At 39.1% G+C, this 16180-nt stretch overlaps 1 protein-coding gene across 12 annotated transcripts in view; it reads left to right on the top strand.

The window, feature by feature from the left end:
- Positions 1-16180, top strand: part of SOX5 (SRY-box transcription factor 5) — a 297460-nt gene that overhangs the window by 253730 nt on the left and 27550 nt on the right. For 8 of the 12 annotated variants that reach the window (XM_074871425.1, XM_074871432.1, XM_074871429.1 and 5 more), the window contains 2 exons: positions 6407-6584; positions 11463-11635. In XM_074871425.1, coding sequence (XP_074727526.1) covers positions 6407-6584; positions 11463-11635 — 351 coding nt within the window. The remainder of the gene's footprint in view (positions 1-6406; positions 6585-11462; positions 11636-16180) is intronic. The other 4 variants (XM_074871433.1, XM_074871431.1, XM_074871430.1 and 1 more) reach the window with 1 other exon arrangement.

Raw genomic sequence — 16180 nt, 5'->3', positions numbered from 1 at the left:
TCTGAGAGGACAATACCCAGAGAATATCCTCACTGACAGCCCCTAGTGTTGTAATAAAGGACTGGGGAAAAATACTGTCTGTCAGTGGTACTACAAAACAGATTAAGTTGGTGTGTTTCTGCACCACTTTTTTCCCCATGAACAGGAATGGAGACTGTGCAAGAATACTCCCAGCATTTGGGAGTATTTTATTCCTTGAGTAGTCCCCTACAAGAAGCAGATGAGAGAACAAAAAGAATATTTGTCACAAATACAAGGCAGCTCAGTTCCCCCCTTTGTTTTGAGTCCCATGAATAAGAGTATTTGGGCCATATCAGTAAAGTCTGGAAGTACTAACTTTGGTTATCTAGCATGCACTGAGTCCAGAAAGTGTCTGCCTTCTGAGAGCAACGCATTCAGGAAAAGACACTCAGCAAAGCAACACCATAAAGAAATCTGCTCTGGGTATAGATAGAAATGCAGGCTGAGATGTTTCTGCAGCTATCACAGAAGGAAAAGTCTGTGCGCTTTGCAGGATCAGAAAGAGAGAAGACAGCTCTTCTTAATATTTGCCCTCTGGCTTGTCTTTGGTGATGTTTCTTTTCCTTTCTAACTAGACTCTAGTTGTACCTTCTTCTTGGCGCTGAAACATGTGGGCAGGAGTAGGATAAACTGACTTCTCTGAACCTGAAGAATAAGTCTGTTGTGTTTATTATCGTATCATAAGATGCCTGTTTTTATGTCTCCATCTCTTTTTCTGTGTAGTTAGAGAAATTTTCACCTTTGCAGGAAGGGACACATTATTCTTAATCAAAACTTGAGAATGTGGCAGGAGGAGGTACAGCTGCAGATGAGCATTATGTAATTCACCCATCCTGTCATGTGAACATCCCTGCTTAATTTAATACAATTATTTCATCAGTGAGAATAATATCAGCAGCATGATTCATTTATACAACATGTTTCACAACTGCCTTTACCTCTCAGCTTCTTATTATCACTACTGGTAATTTCACCATGACTGGCTTCAGAGGAAGGGGAGGGAACGTGAAGAAAGCTGCCAGTATCTTTGTGTGAGTGCGTGGACAGCTGTAGTCCTGAGGGACAGTGATGCTGAAGGATTTTCTTTGCATATATGCTGTTGCACCTTGGTTTCTGGTATATTCTGGTTAGACATTTCTGGATGAGCACAAGACTGAATGGATAAGCCACTGACTGGCTGTATTGTTCAGTGGGCAACAATAGCATCATTGTATTCTGCCCCAAACATGCCAGTAAGTGCTCCATATTTTGCGCTTCTGTTGAAGCATCTCCATGAAACAGAACCAGGGTGGGGGAATGACACTTTGTTTCTGGTGAGGTGGCAGAGACATTCTTTTAGAAACCCCCTCTCTGGCTTCTTATTTCAAACTCATTTGGCTGTAATTTGTACTGTCAAGGTCATCTAAATAGGCAGCAAGATGTGGCGAACATGTTCCCAGAGGTCATGAAAAGCCTCTTTAGTAGAGCATGCTAGGCTGTGCTTATGCCAGGTCATTTAAGCACATTTGTATTGCCAGTCAGATGATACAGAGTAGTTCATGATTTTGTAATAAACCGTGCAACCTGGACCTACAGTGTGTGCCACAGTGGGATACAGCACTTGGATTTAAATGACAGTACAATAATTCAGTAACTGTATCTTAATAGTAGACTAATCTTTAAAATATGTGAAAAGAATTGATATTATGAAATCCAAATGAATCATCTGGGCTCTTCCCCACCACCCCCCTTTTTTCTTTCTCTGAGACTGGTTCATTCATCTGGGCTATCAGTCCTTTATTCGGCCTTCGGTGTTGAAATAGTGCCATTTTTAATAAATGGTTTAGAGAGATTCTCAAAACCAGATTTTATTCCCCTCTTTCTCCACATCCATTCTCCATAGAGATAAATTAACCTTTTATCTTAGGAGGAAGTAAATAGAGACAGCATGATTGAAAGATTAGAAAAGACACCATTTGAGCGAACTATTTGCAACATTGGTGGTTGCGAGTCAGAATTCCTGGGTCTGTCTGAAACTCTGCCACTGCATAATTGTATAACTGTGAACAAATCCTTTCCTTTTCTCTCTCTTTCATTTTTATTAATAAGCACTTTGTGTTTACCTAGCATTTTACCTTTTCAAAGGACCATACAAACCTTATAAAAGCGGCATGATGCACAGTCAACTTATCAGCAGTATTTCTGTTTAAATGTTGTCGGGCACTTATATTTGAAGATTTCCGTTGTCTGATGCTTAAATACGAAAGCTCAATCCAGGCTGAGTGATTCTACAAAATACAGCTCTTGAGTATTTTGTTTAGGCCCCAAATTCTGGTGTAAACAAAGGGTTCTTCTTTCTTCCCTCGTATGCCTAGAGATCAGCTGGGAAAAAAATCTAGAGCAAATCAAGGATTTAAAGTTCCCCGAGCTCCAACGTTCTGGTTAATGGCAGTCTTCCAATCCTGGGAAGCAAACCACCAGCTCTCCCTAAAATAGTGACTATTCTGACACTGCTGTGATACAGGGGATGGGAATTTCTTTACCAATGCTTTGCTCTTGCTGTGGGTACTTCATTTTATTAGCCCTCTGTCATGTGTTTTCGCTTATGCTTTATTCTCTACATTTTTTTGTGTGTGTGTTTTGTTTTGTTAGACAAATGCGCTACTTTAAAGGAAACATTTCATAACCTTTAATCAAGATCATATTTTACTTTCATCACATCTGTGTTTATATTATTACAAGCCTTTTGGGTCTTAACGTCCTCTGGTCTAAGCATTAATCGTTTTGGCTGATATATAAATAAATGTTTTACTTTGTTTAACTCTAAAAAATACTGGCTTGAAAAAAAAAACCCTTATCAATGGCATCTTAGAATAACTGCGTGTCAAAAATAAGGCAGGGACCAACCACTACTGAGCTTTCTCTAACAAAAACTAAGTGCAGGGAGTAGTGCTAGATTCTGTGATCCCATATAAAATTGAATCTTCTGGCTGTTGAAAGATACCATCTACCTGGAGTGAGCATGCTACATCTATTTTTTTCTTTTTAGTACTCTTATTTGCCCTAGCTGTCATGCTGCACTTTTGCACAGCCTTGATATAACCGAGATTGAAACCTGCTAATCTATAATGTGGCAAAATGTTAGCTGGAAGATTTTATAGTTAAAAATAAAGCTATGTCAACACCTAATTCTTCTCATGGTTACACAGGCTCAAATCAGTAATGAAGACAGTACAGTTCTTGTTTTAAACTGGAAGAGCAAATAATTTTGAATTTATGACTGCAGATAGGAAAAAGAGTAAAATGTCTCACTGAATATAGGAGTGAAGATCCTAAGAGTCATCTTCACACTTAACACAATTGTATATTATTACCTGTCTCCCAGGTATTTTTTAGACCTCCATGGAATAAATCAGGGTAGTTCCACTGTGGTAAAGGAAATTACTTAAATTTTTATCAACTCATGATCCAGCATAGGATTTCTAAACTCTCTGACTGAATTTTTAATGTATTTGACTTTCAGCAAAGATTTGAGAATGCTCTTTGAAGTAACAGAAGTAAAAATGTTACGAAGACCAAGCAGTGAAGTAATATCATTTTGTAAATACATATAATAGCTGAAAATTGTTTACTTATCCTCCTTTATGAGAACCAAGCTTCTGTGACCTCCAATTAATTTACCATTAGCCTAAACATACAGTGAAAGTGAATGAAGGGGCAATTTGGAATGACATTCATCAGCTCTGGAACTGTCGACTTCTATTATTTCCACAAGGCCTTATGCTTCTTGACTTCAGAGAAGGCTGTGCTGACTTGAATGAAGAAGACCATTCTTACTACAAAGAATAGTTATAATGCAGACAGTTTCATTGCTAGATGCCTACAATGGAAAAATACACCTGTCCCGTTTCTAACTTGCATTAAATGAGACCAAAACCACTGTTCTATAGTGGACTTGCACAAGACCTTGACTTCACACCAGGCTAAAAAAAGGGAACAGAAGAACTGAGGAAAGGGAGAAGGAGCGAGAGGAGGGAAGGAAATAACTTTATAGAGACAGGATAGCCAAACGATTGAGACAAAAGGACGAGACTGAAAAGAAACTTTCAGCACGAGGATGCAGGTTGGAATCCAAGCTGACTTCGCAGCAAATGAGAGCCATTCCCATCAGGGACTGGTTGCTGCTCCGTATGAACTGAAGTGCTGCTCTCAGTCAGATTTCCAGTGGCCAGAGAGCACGCTGCAGCTTTTGCTACCATATCTAAAACTAATCAGCCCCTTTTGTTGAGACTTACAACAGAGGTCAAGAATTGAATACACATGGAAACTAGCCCCTCTTGGATTGAACCAAAACAAGTCTGTGGGAAGGTTTGCATTGCTTCTAATACTGTCTTCCAAATAGATGACTTTGCTCTTCAGGGATCCTTGTCTGGCACAGGGTCGCTGTGTTTGGTTGGTTCATTGGCTAGTTTGTACTTAGCTTGTATGCAACTATCTCAGTACTGATTTTATGACGTTATAGTTGCACTGTTGTAGGATTTTATTTTTTTTTAATTGAAATCAGCGGAACAGCGGAGCAAGTCCTCTTCCATTTGGCTAGTAGGTTAATCTGGTTTATTCTAATACAGATGAGTTTGTATTTCTGTAAAGTAACGAATACCTTCTTAAAATGTCAAATGCTGGTTGAACTGGGTGACATTTTTAACCCTGAGGCTTAAGTCTCCTAGAAGATCAACAGAACTCTGCATTCTAGATGCCTAAGTTGCTTCTGAGAATACAGAATATAGGCCTCTAAGGCAATTTTCTGCATTGATTTTCTTCCCCTTTATTTTACGCACAAGTTGCATCTAGGACGGCTTAAATACCACTTTAAGGATGACAGCTTTGTTCACGATGTTCCTGATAGGTTTGTCTGCTAAGCTTTAATTTATTTTTAACTATGACCATTGCAAAAATATAGAAATAATCAAATATAACAAAAGTGCTTTGCTCAGAGCTTGCTTCTTTAAGGTAATGGAAAAGTTATATGACAGTGCTTTGCAGAATTGTCCTGTGTTTGGAGAGGTACATCTACATCATACTTCCACAAGCAATAGGCAACTATAAAATTCCTTCTTTACTGCAGCACACCAGCCTCTGTGGAAAAGAATCTGTATTATATGATAGTAGTTACAGATACCTTAGTGGTAACACTAAAACACTCAAACATTATGAGTCTCATTCCAGTCAGCTTTGCATTGCTGTAAGTCAGGAACAATTCCGTAAAACTGAATGTACTTACAACATAGGGAGATCAGAACCAGCTTCTTCAGTGCCTAGAGCCAAAACCCAATTGTGTGATGTGACCCTTCTGTAGCTAAAGGCTGGCTTTCCTAAGTCACAGTGTCAGAGGAGAGCTAAGCTAATATGTGATGGTTGGATCTAATACCATATCTATTAGTTCTGGTTATTTAAAAGTCAGTTAAAATCACTTCTAAAATATCGCCCTTGTTGAAAAGCTTTTTCTCCCTTCCCTGTTTTTTTTTTTTTTTCCCTTACTGTATTGTATTTTGGTCAAACAAAAATGTATGACGTAAAATTTTAATGTGTTTTATAGCACTGTCTTTTACTCCATGTAATCAAACAAAGTTTAGGAATAATTCCACTTACCCTGCAAAAATGTCACCCAATTTCTCTATTTTTGCGTAATAATAATTACTGAAATCTTGAAGTCCATCTCCACAGAAGATAAAAAATCTAGGGGCTTATGCAGAATTATCCAGGTTATTGTTTCAAATTTTGTGGAAAGAAAGGACAGGTTCTTCCTGCTCTCTTGTTGTGGGGGAAGAGAAGTATTAATGTCCTATATTTTTGTGCTTGCAACTCTAAGCCTGGGTAGTTCAGAGGAAAGCACAAATACTAAAAAAAAAAAAAAAAAAAAAAAAAAAAAGGAAAACCAAAATACCAACAAAAAACCCAACTAAAAACCCATTCACTCAAACATATTTGCCCAATTGGGGTGGTGGTGGTTGAATTTTAAGTGAAAATTCTTTTCAGTTCTTATTTAATTTCTCCATATCAAGTTTAAAATAAAACAACAAAAAAAAAATCATTGTAAAATTGCTCTTCATTGTCATCATAGAAGTGTATATCTTGTTGATGTGAATAATTTCTTCAGAAACAATTCCTACATACAAAGTGCAAATGGAGGACATTCTGTGATCATGTCATGTTAATTTTCCAGTTTATCAGTCAGTTCAGTTCCAAACTGGAATGACAGGATGATACCACGTTTGATCTTAGTATGTATCATACAACCTTTCAGGTTTAGAAGTTTATATGAGCTGAAAACAACTGTCTTTGCTTAGATGGTGTTGTGCCAACAGCAGTTTTTTAATAACATTCTTTTCTCTTCTGCTTGTCATAGGATGAAGTGGCCCAGCCTCTGAACCTTTCAGCCAAACCCAAGACATCTGATGGCAAGTCTCCCACATCACCCACCTCTCCTCATATTCCAACTCTGAGAATAAATAGTGGGGCCAGTTCACTAAAGTCCTCAGTGCCAGCAACATTAGCTAGTCCTTCGACCAGAGCTAACACAATAGGTAAGCTCATTTATCCCTCCTCATAACGATTAATAGGTGTTAATGGAAAGTGGACATTCATCAGTCAGTGCCAGACAGCAGACTATGAACTGTCATGGGGTGACCATAATACTACATTTGTTGATGCCAGTGAAGAAACGTGCACAGACTTACCATTTCAGGAGGAGTATCTTAACTTTTACAGACTTGGAAAACAAAGACCTGTGTTACTTCAGATACTGCTTTATCAATAAAAGGTAATAAATGCTGTTTGTTTAATGGCATACATTAAAGAGAGTGACCTGTCTAATGGCAGGCTTTAAAGACCTGTGATATTGTACAGTGTCATCTAAAAGTGATGGATAAACCTTAAAAAAATTCCCTTTAAGTCTACATATGTAAATACATCTTTGCAAAATTACAGGTTTAATCCTTAGTCCGCTAAAATGCTGCATGAACCATTATTTTACCTTGATCTAATATGCAAAACAATCACCAGGTTCATTCAAAAAAGCAAGTTTGATATTGTATCTTGCAAAGAGTCTTGACTGGCTGTTTTTGACATTGCTCCAGAAAATAGTGTTAATTCTTGCTCCTGCCAAAACTACCTCTTTGCCTAAAGACCATCTAAGTAATAACAGTCTTAGTGGTGATTTTACAAGTCTGATGTGTTAAAGGCGCTGTTCTTTGTGCGTATGAGTAGAATGTGTGCACACCCCATTCTTCATCCTTGTAACTGAAACATTTTATTTCATTAAATAATTGAATATAACCTGAATTAAGATTTCAGGATGTAAATCAAGCTGTGTCTAGGGAATTAAGTGAGGTAGATAGTTGTTCCTTTGCTACTGTGTGTCTTACTACTCCCAAAGCATCTCCTGCTGGCCACTTTTAGGGATGGCACAAAAAGTAAAAGAAGCCATAGGTCAAATCTATCAGAAGCTCTTTCTGTGATATCTCAATGCTATGTAGTAAAATCTTTTTGTGTCTCTCGGTCTCCCCCAAGCTCATTGTAGTCCATACTCTACCTGCATAGACACCAGGAAGACCCATAGTTATGTCCAAAGATCAAAACAGATCTAGCTCTCACTGTATTACCCTCCCACTGTGCGTACATGATTATTGCTAATGTTGATGAGAGTTACGTATATCAGACAGAGAATACGCTTCTATGCCTTCCAGAAAAGAAAATAACTTTATTTGGTATTACATCTTAGTAATATATAAATATTTTGTAAATATCTCATTGTTAGTTGTTAATGCATGTATTATTATTAGACCTACACTCTGTAACTGCAGTAGGTAATAATGTATTTCATCTTTAATTTGCTTGGCCCTGTTGCTCTCCATGTACAATGCATCGAGTTTCAATTTTTTCACATTAAATTTTTTGTCCTTAATAGAGTGAGCATCACATTTAGATGTGGAGTTAAGCATCTGACCTGCATCTCAGTGGCAGGACATCTCTTGTTCTCTGCTCTCCAATCTTCTTTCCGTACACACCTGATCTTTCTCATAGGTTTGAGACCCCTGCAATTTACTTCTTTTAACAGAATGCAGATTTTGAAATGCTGTACCTGTAATGAGTGATAATGTAATTGGATAAAAGCTGTGAGGATGAATAGAGCTTTAAAGGTCACTCTTGTAAGAAGCATTAATGTGTTATACCATTAATAAACCATGGAAAACTGTGGAGCAAAAGATAACATACTTAAGTTATTGTTAATGACATAGAGTTCACTGCTGTATATCTCTCAGCTACAAATACAGAAAGTGACTTTTTGAGGTTGCTGAGCAGTATCACTGTGCATACTGTATATATCAGATAAGCAGTCTTTAACTGATGCAGGAGCTGGACAGGCATAGCCTACTTCTGACAAAGGTTTGTCCTTTAGTGGAGGACTAGAAGAATGAAAGGCTTGTGAACACTCTACAGAGTCTTTTCCTATTAACTGCTAGGTCAGATCCAACCAAAGTTACAGCAAGTAAAACTCATTACCATGTTGAAACCATTGGGTGATCTTAAAAGAGTAAGCATGAAATTTCAAGTCCCTCCAGTAGGAGCTATGCCACAAAAAATTTTGATAGCATTTTTAGCAAAGGTACTAAGGTTCCTGAAAATGGTGAAGAAACTGGATCACTTCTTTATCTTGAGAGATGAATCCCTCTACAAAAGGTCACTGGGAAACATGCAGTCATTTGCCAGGCAGTTACTTCCACCATTTGAATGATTTGAGCTTTCAATGCAAGGCACAAGTTGTCTGTCCTAGGTCTGCCCAGCCCACCTTCCTGGGATGCAGTTGAGCTGTCACTTTTCACCACCACTAACTTCAAATTAAAACCATTCTCTGAAAGCAGTTCTTCAGGCTGCTTGGTTCCCATCGCATGGAGAAATGTTCATGTATTGTTCAGTTGTCTTTGGAGGACATAAACTTATAATCTCCTGTGATTAACAGTATAACTGCATTTGAGCATACAGATATGTAGTCCTTTTCTAGAGCTATCCTTATAGCGTATAAATCATGCTACAGACTGAGCAGTCACAAATGTCATGCCTTCATGTATGACTTTAAATCCAAGCATTTCTTTTTGGGAACAGGCATATGTCCGTGTACTAAAAACAGAAACAACTTCTCTCTGCCCTTTGCCATTATCTGCAACATCTCTATGCTAGTTTGGCAATCCTTGTAACTAAGTGCATTTTATGTAATGCAGTTCCTCTCTCTGTCAATAATTCACCACCTACCCTAAACAACAATAATTTACATTCTACTCGCTTCTATATTAATCATTTCCCTGCACACCAGCATCTTGGCAGCTACTGAAAAACATAAGGAGTGCTTGCTTTTATTCACTGTCATGTGCCAAAGTGTCTCAAAGATAGCAGTATTCAGGAAAAGCCAAATAGTCTGGAGAAGGGCGTGAATTCCAGTTCCTCGGCAAATTCAGCTGTATTGAAAGTATTATACCTAGCCTAATCAAGAGCACAACCACCAGTAATACTACTGTTTGTTTGTTTGTTTGTTTGCTTCCTTTTTAATTTATTCTGACTACATGCAAGCTTGATCAGTAACAGATGCAAAGTGGGGAAGAAACCAAGCAAGTTGATAAAATGAAGGTTAAAAAAAAATCAGCTCGTAGCACTGTGCTGGTGCAGGTTATAACTTTCCTTATGCTGGACAAGTTGGAATTACTGGAATTCCATTGGCTGGGAGTTACTGGGTCATTTGATAAAAGAAATGTGGATCAAGTTAATTCATATAAAACTCCCAGGGTTCCTGGGTATTTAGCCAAAAGCTAACTGTTAGTACAATTAGCAACAGTCAAAGTGCACAGAAACTTTTCCTCCTAGTTTTTGCACACCAAGGAAGACAGGAATACCAGTCCCATTCTGTCTGCAGTCTAAAAAAAACCAGTAAAAACCCAAACCAAACTAAAATCCTGACAGCAGCGCAGCACTGAACTAATCTGACATCAGCTTCTTCCACTGAAATGTTTTAAGCAGCAAGACAATGTCCTACGTTTTTTGGCAATCAGCGGATCAGATAGAAGAGTCTAGCAATACAACAAGGATGTGTAATCTGACATGATTAGACAAGGCTCTTTAGGAACAGAACATTCATAATTGAGACAAAGAAAGAGTATTAATAACACTTTCCTAACACGGCAGTTAGCCATTTTATATTTCCTTTCTTTAATCTTAGTGTTTTTCAACAAATCATGGGATTTAATAGCGTGTTTTGGCAGATTAGAGGATTTATGGCCCAGATGTTTTTTGTTCTAAAAATGGATTAGGGTGTAAAGTTTGCTGGAATCCATGGAACATGTTGAGGCAAGCCGGTCATTTTGTGTGTGATTAGTGCCTGCCTTCTGTCTCACAGTCCCTCCATCTGTCACAATTCACCAATGGATCTGGTTAGATTTAGCCTCATGTCACAAACAGAAGTCCCTTTTCTGGGCAATTTCATATTACAGATTCATTTTATGCCGTTTTTATGCCCTAGTTAAAAGACAGAAAGAACCGTGTGCGTGCGTGCGCATGTGGGGATGTGGAGAGGGGGAGGGAGATTGATAGATATTAGCCTCTCCTTTAATGTTTGAAAAATAGACTGGGGCTTGGAGTCTCCCATCAGTATTCTATCCTACAAATCATATGCAGATCATAATAAGTATAATCTACAGTACGCTAAAGGAAAAAAATGACAAAGTGTCACATTTAAAATTAAATAGTATTAGCTGTGCTGGTGATGCTTGTAACATTTTAAAAGGATATAATTCAGTGACTACTAAGGCTAAGCCCTAGGCTGTGAATTTGCAGCAAAACAGTGGACATTTGACCTACTATTAGCAGCATGAATAGGAGTGGGAATGTAGGTCCGTGTAGCTGTGGTTTCTTATACATTTCTGAATGACAGGTGGTGGTGGGGAGCATTCAGTGGATGAGGTTTCTCTTCCCAGCCATTATGCATTTCATATCTATAGCAAACCACCGCCACCTGTGGTTTATTTTAATGTATTCACAAGTTTTAAGAAGGGGAAGAATGAAATGGTCTATTTTTAAGAGTTTGGGATTGCTGGCATGATCAAAGCTTCCCCTAACTCTTATCCAGTTACATCCTGCTGCATGCAAACCACAAGGCTAACCTCTGCAGCATCAGGGAAATATTGAAATTAATGGGATCAAATATCAGGACGATGATTTTGGCACTGAGGTTTCTCATGGTTTCTATCCAGGTGGCTCTATCATAACAGTAACAGAATTACAAAGCATGGATGGGTTTCTGGGCATTACCTTTTAACTCTTTCTCTTTAATCACTCTATGATTCTATGAATAATGATAAACGGTGCATTTCATAGATGAAAGCTAAAGTGTTTTCTTATAACTTTCTTTTTTTAAGATATCCTTTCTTCTATCACGTCGTCAGGTTATTTAAATGACCACGATGCTGTTACCAAGGCAATCCAGGAGGCCCGACAGATGAAGGAGCAACTGCGGAGGGAACAACAGGTGCTGGATGGGAAAGTGGCCGTTGTGAATAGCCTGGGTCTCAATAACTGCAGGACAGAAAAGGTGAGTTTGTGAGACTCCCTTTGCAAAGGATCCGAGATTGCATTTGGCTCTCCCTGCAGATACATAGGTTCTTCCTCCTTTTTTTTCCTCCTTTTTCTTGCTCTATTTTCTTCTTCCCCATTTTTAATAATAGTTGCTTATTTCAAAAAAAGTGAAAAGTAAAATGAAAACCACAACCAAAAAATGGCATGAGAGAGAGACCTGGAGACCCCTGGGGGAGAGTGAGGAGGAGGCCGAGATAGTTAAAGCCCTCATGAGAACTTTGGAGGCCACTAATTCTCTGTTCCAGCCTGTCATCGTGTATTATGAGAAGGTGATCTTGGAAGTCTCTGGGTTGAAGTGGAGATCTTGCTTTATGGAAATGCTTACATGTGTTTGTGAGATGAACTGGATTTGAAAATATTCAAGCTTCTTTAGGAACATAAGCTTTGCTGATACTCAGGCTCAGCTTCTGGGTATTTAGCCTTGTGAGGTTGTCATATGATATTTTGTGACCATTGCTATGTAGCACTGTCATGTCACGTTAGATGACTTAACAAAATTGAAAAAATGGAGAATTGACAACACAAACTGCACTAAATATTTGCAGTGAAACTTAGAGGCAGCAGAATGTATGGGCCTTACCACCTCCTGCTTTTGAACTGGCCTGTGAAGCTGTGCTATAATAGAATATCAACAAAGTGAATATTCTCGAGTAAAATTTGTATGTACTGTAACCATTGCATATGTCAAAGAGCTTGTCATTTGCTGCTTTTCTCTGGAAATACCTGAGGTCTTTCCATGCACTGTCCTGGCTTATGGAGGATAAGTAGATCTGCACATGTGACCTTGCTGCCACATTTATAGTGAGCTGTCCTTATAATACTGCCACCTAAGATACACATCCAAACTCTTGTGTGTATCTCAACATCATATGCTTAGCAAGACTTTTTCCTCAGTTCCTCTCTTCCCCTGCAATATTTTCTGAGGAGATACAGCCTTTGCTGTGCAGTACAGCAAAGATGACCGTTGTTGCATTTGGTGTAAACTGAATTTTATTGAAACTGCTTCTAGTGGCTTTTCACTGTAAGGCCTTGTGTGATCAGCTATTTAGCAGAAACTCGAAAGGCAGTTACCCTAGGAAGCTTGTGAGTCAAACAATATTGTCCAGAATGAGCAGATTGCTAATTTGGATAGCTTTCCATTTTCCCTGTTTTTAGATGGAGTTTGATCAATAAGCTGTGAGAAGCCAGCAGTCTGGGTAATGAATGTTAAATGTACATGTGAGTCTCTCACTACTGTACTTTTTTCATCAGCCTATCCTGGGTGTAAGTGATATAGAAATGACTCCAATTTCATGCACTTTCTTGAGAGGAAGGGAAAGGAAAAAAGAGGTCACTATAATAAGTATCAGGCAGTACATACAATCTCTCTCAGAAGAATAAGAGCGCTGGTATGGGGAGAGAGAAAGAGAGGGATGGAGCATATTTACGGCATTTCACATAGAAGCATACCAGAAGGGAAGAGGGAAAAGCAGAGTGTCAGATATAAGAAGAAGTGATCACAAGCACAAAGGAATTTATATTCAAATATTTAAGCATTCTTGAAAGGATGCTCGGAGCAGAAATTTCTTTTCTCTGCTCCCCATGTCGAAATGACTTTAACACTCAGCCAGATGCTAATGCAAAGTGACTCAAGCTATTCCTCGCAAGCATAGCTAAATTGCCATTATTTGTTAAGCGCATTGAATTCAGCTGTGGATACAGCAGTTGGTTGCATTCAGAAAGCATCTGTACCCTTTTTTTTTCTTTTTTTTTTTTTGTTAATCCTCCAAAGCAGAGACAACTCTACCTGTCTCCCCCCTCTCCTCCCTTGTGCTGGCTGGGAATTGTCAAGTGACAACCGACCAAATCCTTTTGGACAGGAAGCCTTCATCCTGCGTTCTATATACTTGCAAAGCAGGCCTTGTGGTTGGATCAGGAAGCCCATTAAAAGCACTTTGATGGTATGGAAATTCATCTTCATGAAGCACCCAGGCCCCTAAGCAGCATGCTGTTTAGCTGTGGTTACAGATCAGTCATTCACATCGGAGGGCAGTAATTGTGATGACGGCTTGTTCGGCAGTGGCAGTACATAAAATAATCCCAGGCCCTCCACCATGGCATTGCGAGTTAATCTTCTTTAATACAGATCAGCTGTTGTTCTAACACATGACTTTATGCTGGCTCTAGTGACTCTGCACAGCCTTTTGATTAAGTAACAGGAGTGGAACCATCTGCATTCACTTTATTCTGTTACTTTCCTATTGTTGGGATTCTCCTTACCCCTTCTGTTTTCACTTCTCACTCTCAACCCCAGTTGAAGTTTATTTTCCTCTCTAATTCACGCCTCCTAGTAGGCTCGTGGAGGGCAGAGAGGAGTTCTTTTACAAGGTAGCAGGAAAACAAAATTGTTTGCTCAATTGGAAATTTTTCCAAAGCAACTGTAGGGTTTGGCATTTTTGATACAATAAATGGCAAAACTTTATTGTGATGCACTGATTTATTTTATTTTGTTTTATTTTATTTTATTTTTAAAGTGGAGACAGGAAAGGACAGAACCAAGTCTGATTTTTCCTAGACTATAATGGCATTTGAGTTGCTGGGGTGACCACTTAAACTACTAAGCACTAGTTAAGAAGTTGAAGTTTTTAACTTGTAGGGTCTCCTGAGCTGTCTCTTTCATTTGACCCAACAGAGGAAAAGACGTAAGCTGTAAAGTTTAGGTACTTGTTCTCCTTTCCCATATATGCTCTAGGCTGTCTAGCCAGCTGTGAAGTTCAGATCCAGACAAACACCTCAACTTCTCTAAAGTTTCTGTCTGTTTGATCTAGAAATTTAAAGTTTTCTCTCTTTATTAAGAGCAAGATTTGAGAGGAAGGCAAGTGTAGCCATTTTGAATTAAATTCTACTCTGGTATTCCCTGTTTTCAAGAGAAAGTAAAAGAGATAGTTGGGAAGGTGGGTAGTGAGAAAATAGAGTGCTGCAATGTTACCAGTGAGGGTTTCCCGTCAGAAGCTCAGGGTCCTGTCAGGGAACTTAAGAGGCAGCCTCCTGAACTTTTGGGACATGTTTGCTCACTGGATGCTTCCTGGCAGGGAGACTTTGATGGGGGGAGTGGAATTGAAAGAGGGTTAGTGTAATGTAGCTATGTGTCTGTAGGCATATTCGTACTTAGAAATGTACGTTATGTCTGTAGTTACGTACGGAAGAAAGACTCTCCTTCCTGTAGAGTGATATTTATAGGCAACAAACACTCATCTGGGGATAGCCCCAATTTTCCTCCCTTCTTTGCTGCAGTGGCTAGTGTAGTTATGGAGACCTAACGATTCTCAGAGACCTGTTGAGCTTTTTGTTGCATGAATTGCTGTGGCAGCTTACCAGTGAAATTCTGAACATGTATGTTAGACTTTCAGTAAGGATTTATCTGCCAGGGGTAGATGGGCAGGCCTTGGGCTGGGAACCACCTTTGTGAGTCTCTGTTAAAGCTCTTGGGGCTTTTCTCCACACATGTACATGACCCGTTATCTGGCTTGTGTTCCCAGATGGGTTGATCCCTGTGGACAGGCCAGACCTGCCAGCTGTAAGGCAGTAGTCAGACAGGAATTTTGTGGAATTGCAGAGATGTTGTATAAAAGGAGTCATAAACGAGAAAAGATTTTAAAAAATGGCTAGGATTATTTGGGTGAGTCACTTTATGGGCCATAAACTTGGACCATCTTGAGGGATTTGATTTGATTTTCAGAGGATTAGAGTAAAAACTATGAGCATCATGATGAGCATGGATTTTACGAAAACCTATTTTAATTGCAAATGCAATAAAACATATTTTTACATTACTTTTCTTGGAAACATTTCTGTGTATAAATGAGAAGTGTGTGTATATGTTTTTCTGGTTTCTTGGAAACCCAGGAGCATAGTTTTATTTGTAATTGTCATCTACAGTTAATTATAGCTTGATATGTACTATACATAAACAATGTTGCCTTTTATACATGTAGCTTAGAGCACAGATTGTCATCTAGTGCAAACACCACAATGGGCAACATCAGCAAGTGGACTCTGGCCTATTTGTTCAGCCCCAAAACTGCCTGTTCCTCTGCAAAGGAGATGTACACAAACACAAAGAGCCAGCATGTGTGTGCATGCATACAAGCCTACAGTGCACTCTTTCAGAGACACACAGCACAAACATGCACTGAGCTAGCCAGTAATTTTCTGACTATAGTCAGACTCTCAAGCATTTGTGTATGTTCCCTGGTATCTGTAGAAAACGTGGAAGGAGGCACACAAGCAGGTATTTGAGCCTGTGTCTGTGTGCACTGGTGCAAACACAGGTACAGGTTTTGAAATTCTGGTGCCTGCTGCTGAAGGTGCAGGCAGCAGGGACAGGTGTGTAAGTATACACAGCCACGCAAGCATTTCAGATGTGTATGGGCGCAGTCACACTCCTAGCATGCTCTGAGATGAGTGTATCAGAATACATGTACCTCCTGTGCTGAAGTGTTTCTTAACCTGTGATACAAGT

This window comes from Strix uralensis, chromosome 5 (assembly GCF_047716275.1).
Source record: "Strix uralensis isolate ZFMK-TIS-50842 chromosome 5, bStrUra1, whole genome shotgun sequence".
Classification (NCBI taxonomy): domain Eukaryota; kingdom Metazoa; phylum Chordata; class Aves; order Strigiformes; family Strigidae; genus Strix; species Strix uralensis.
Note: the sequence above shows the minus strand (reverse complement) of the source record. Positions and strands in the feature narration are given on the sequence as shown.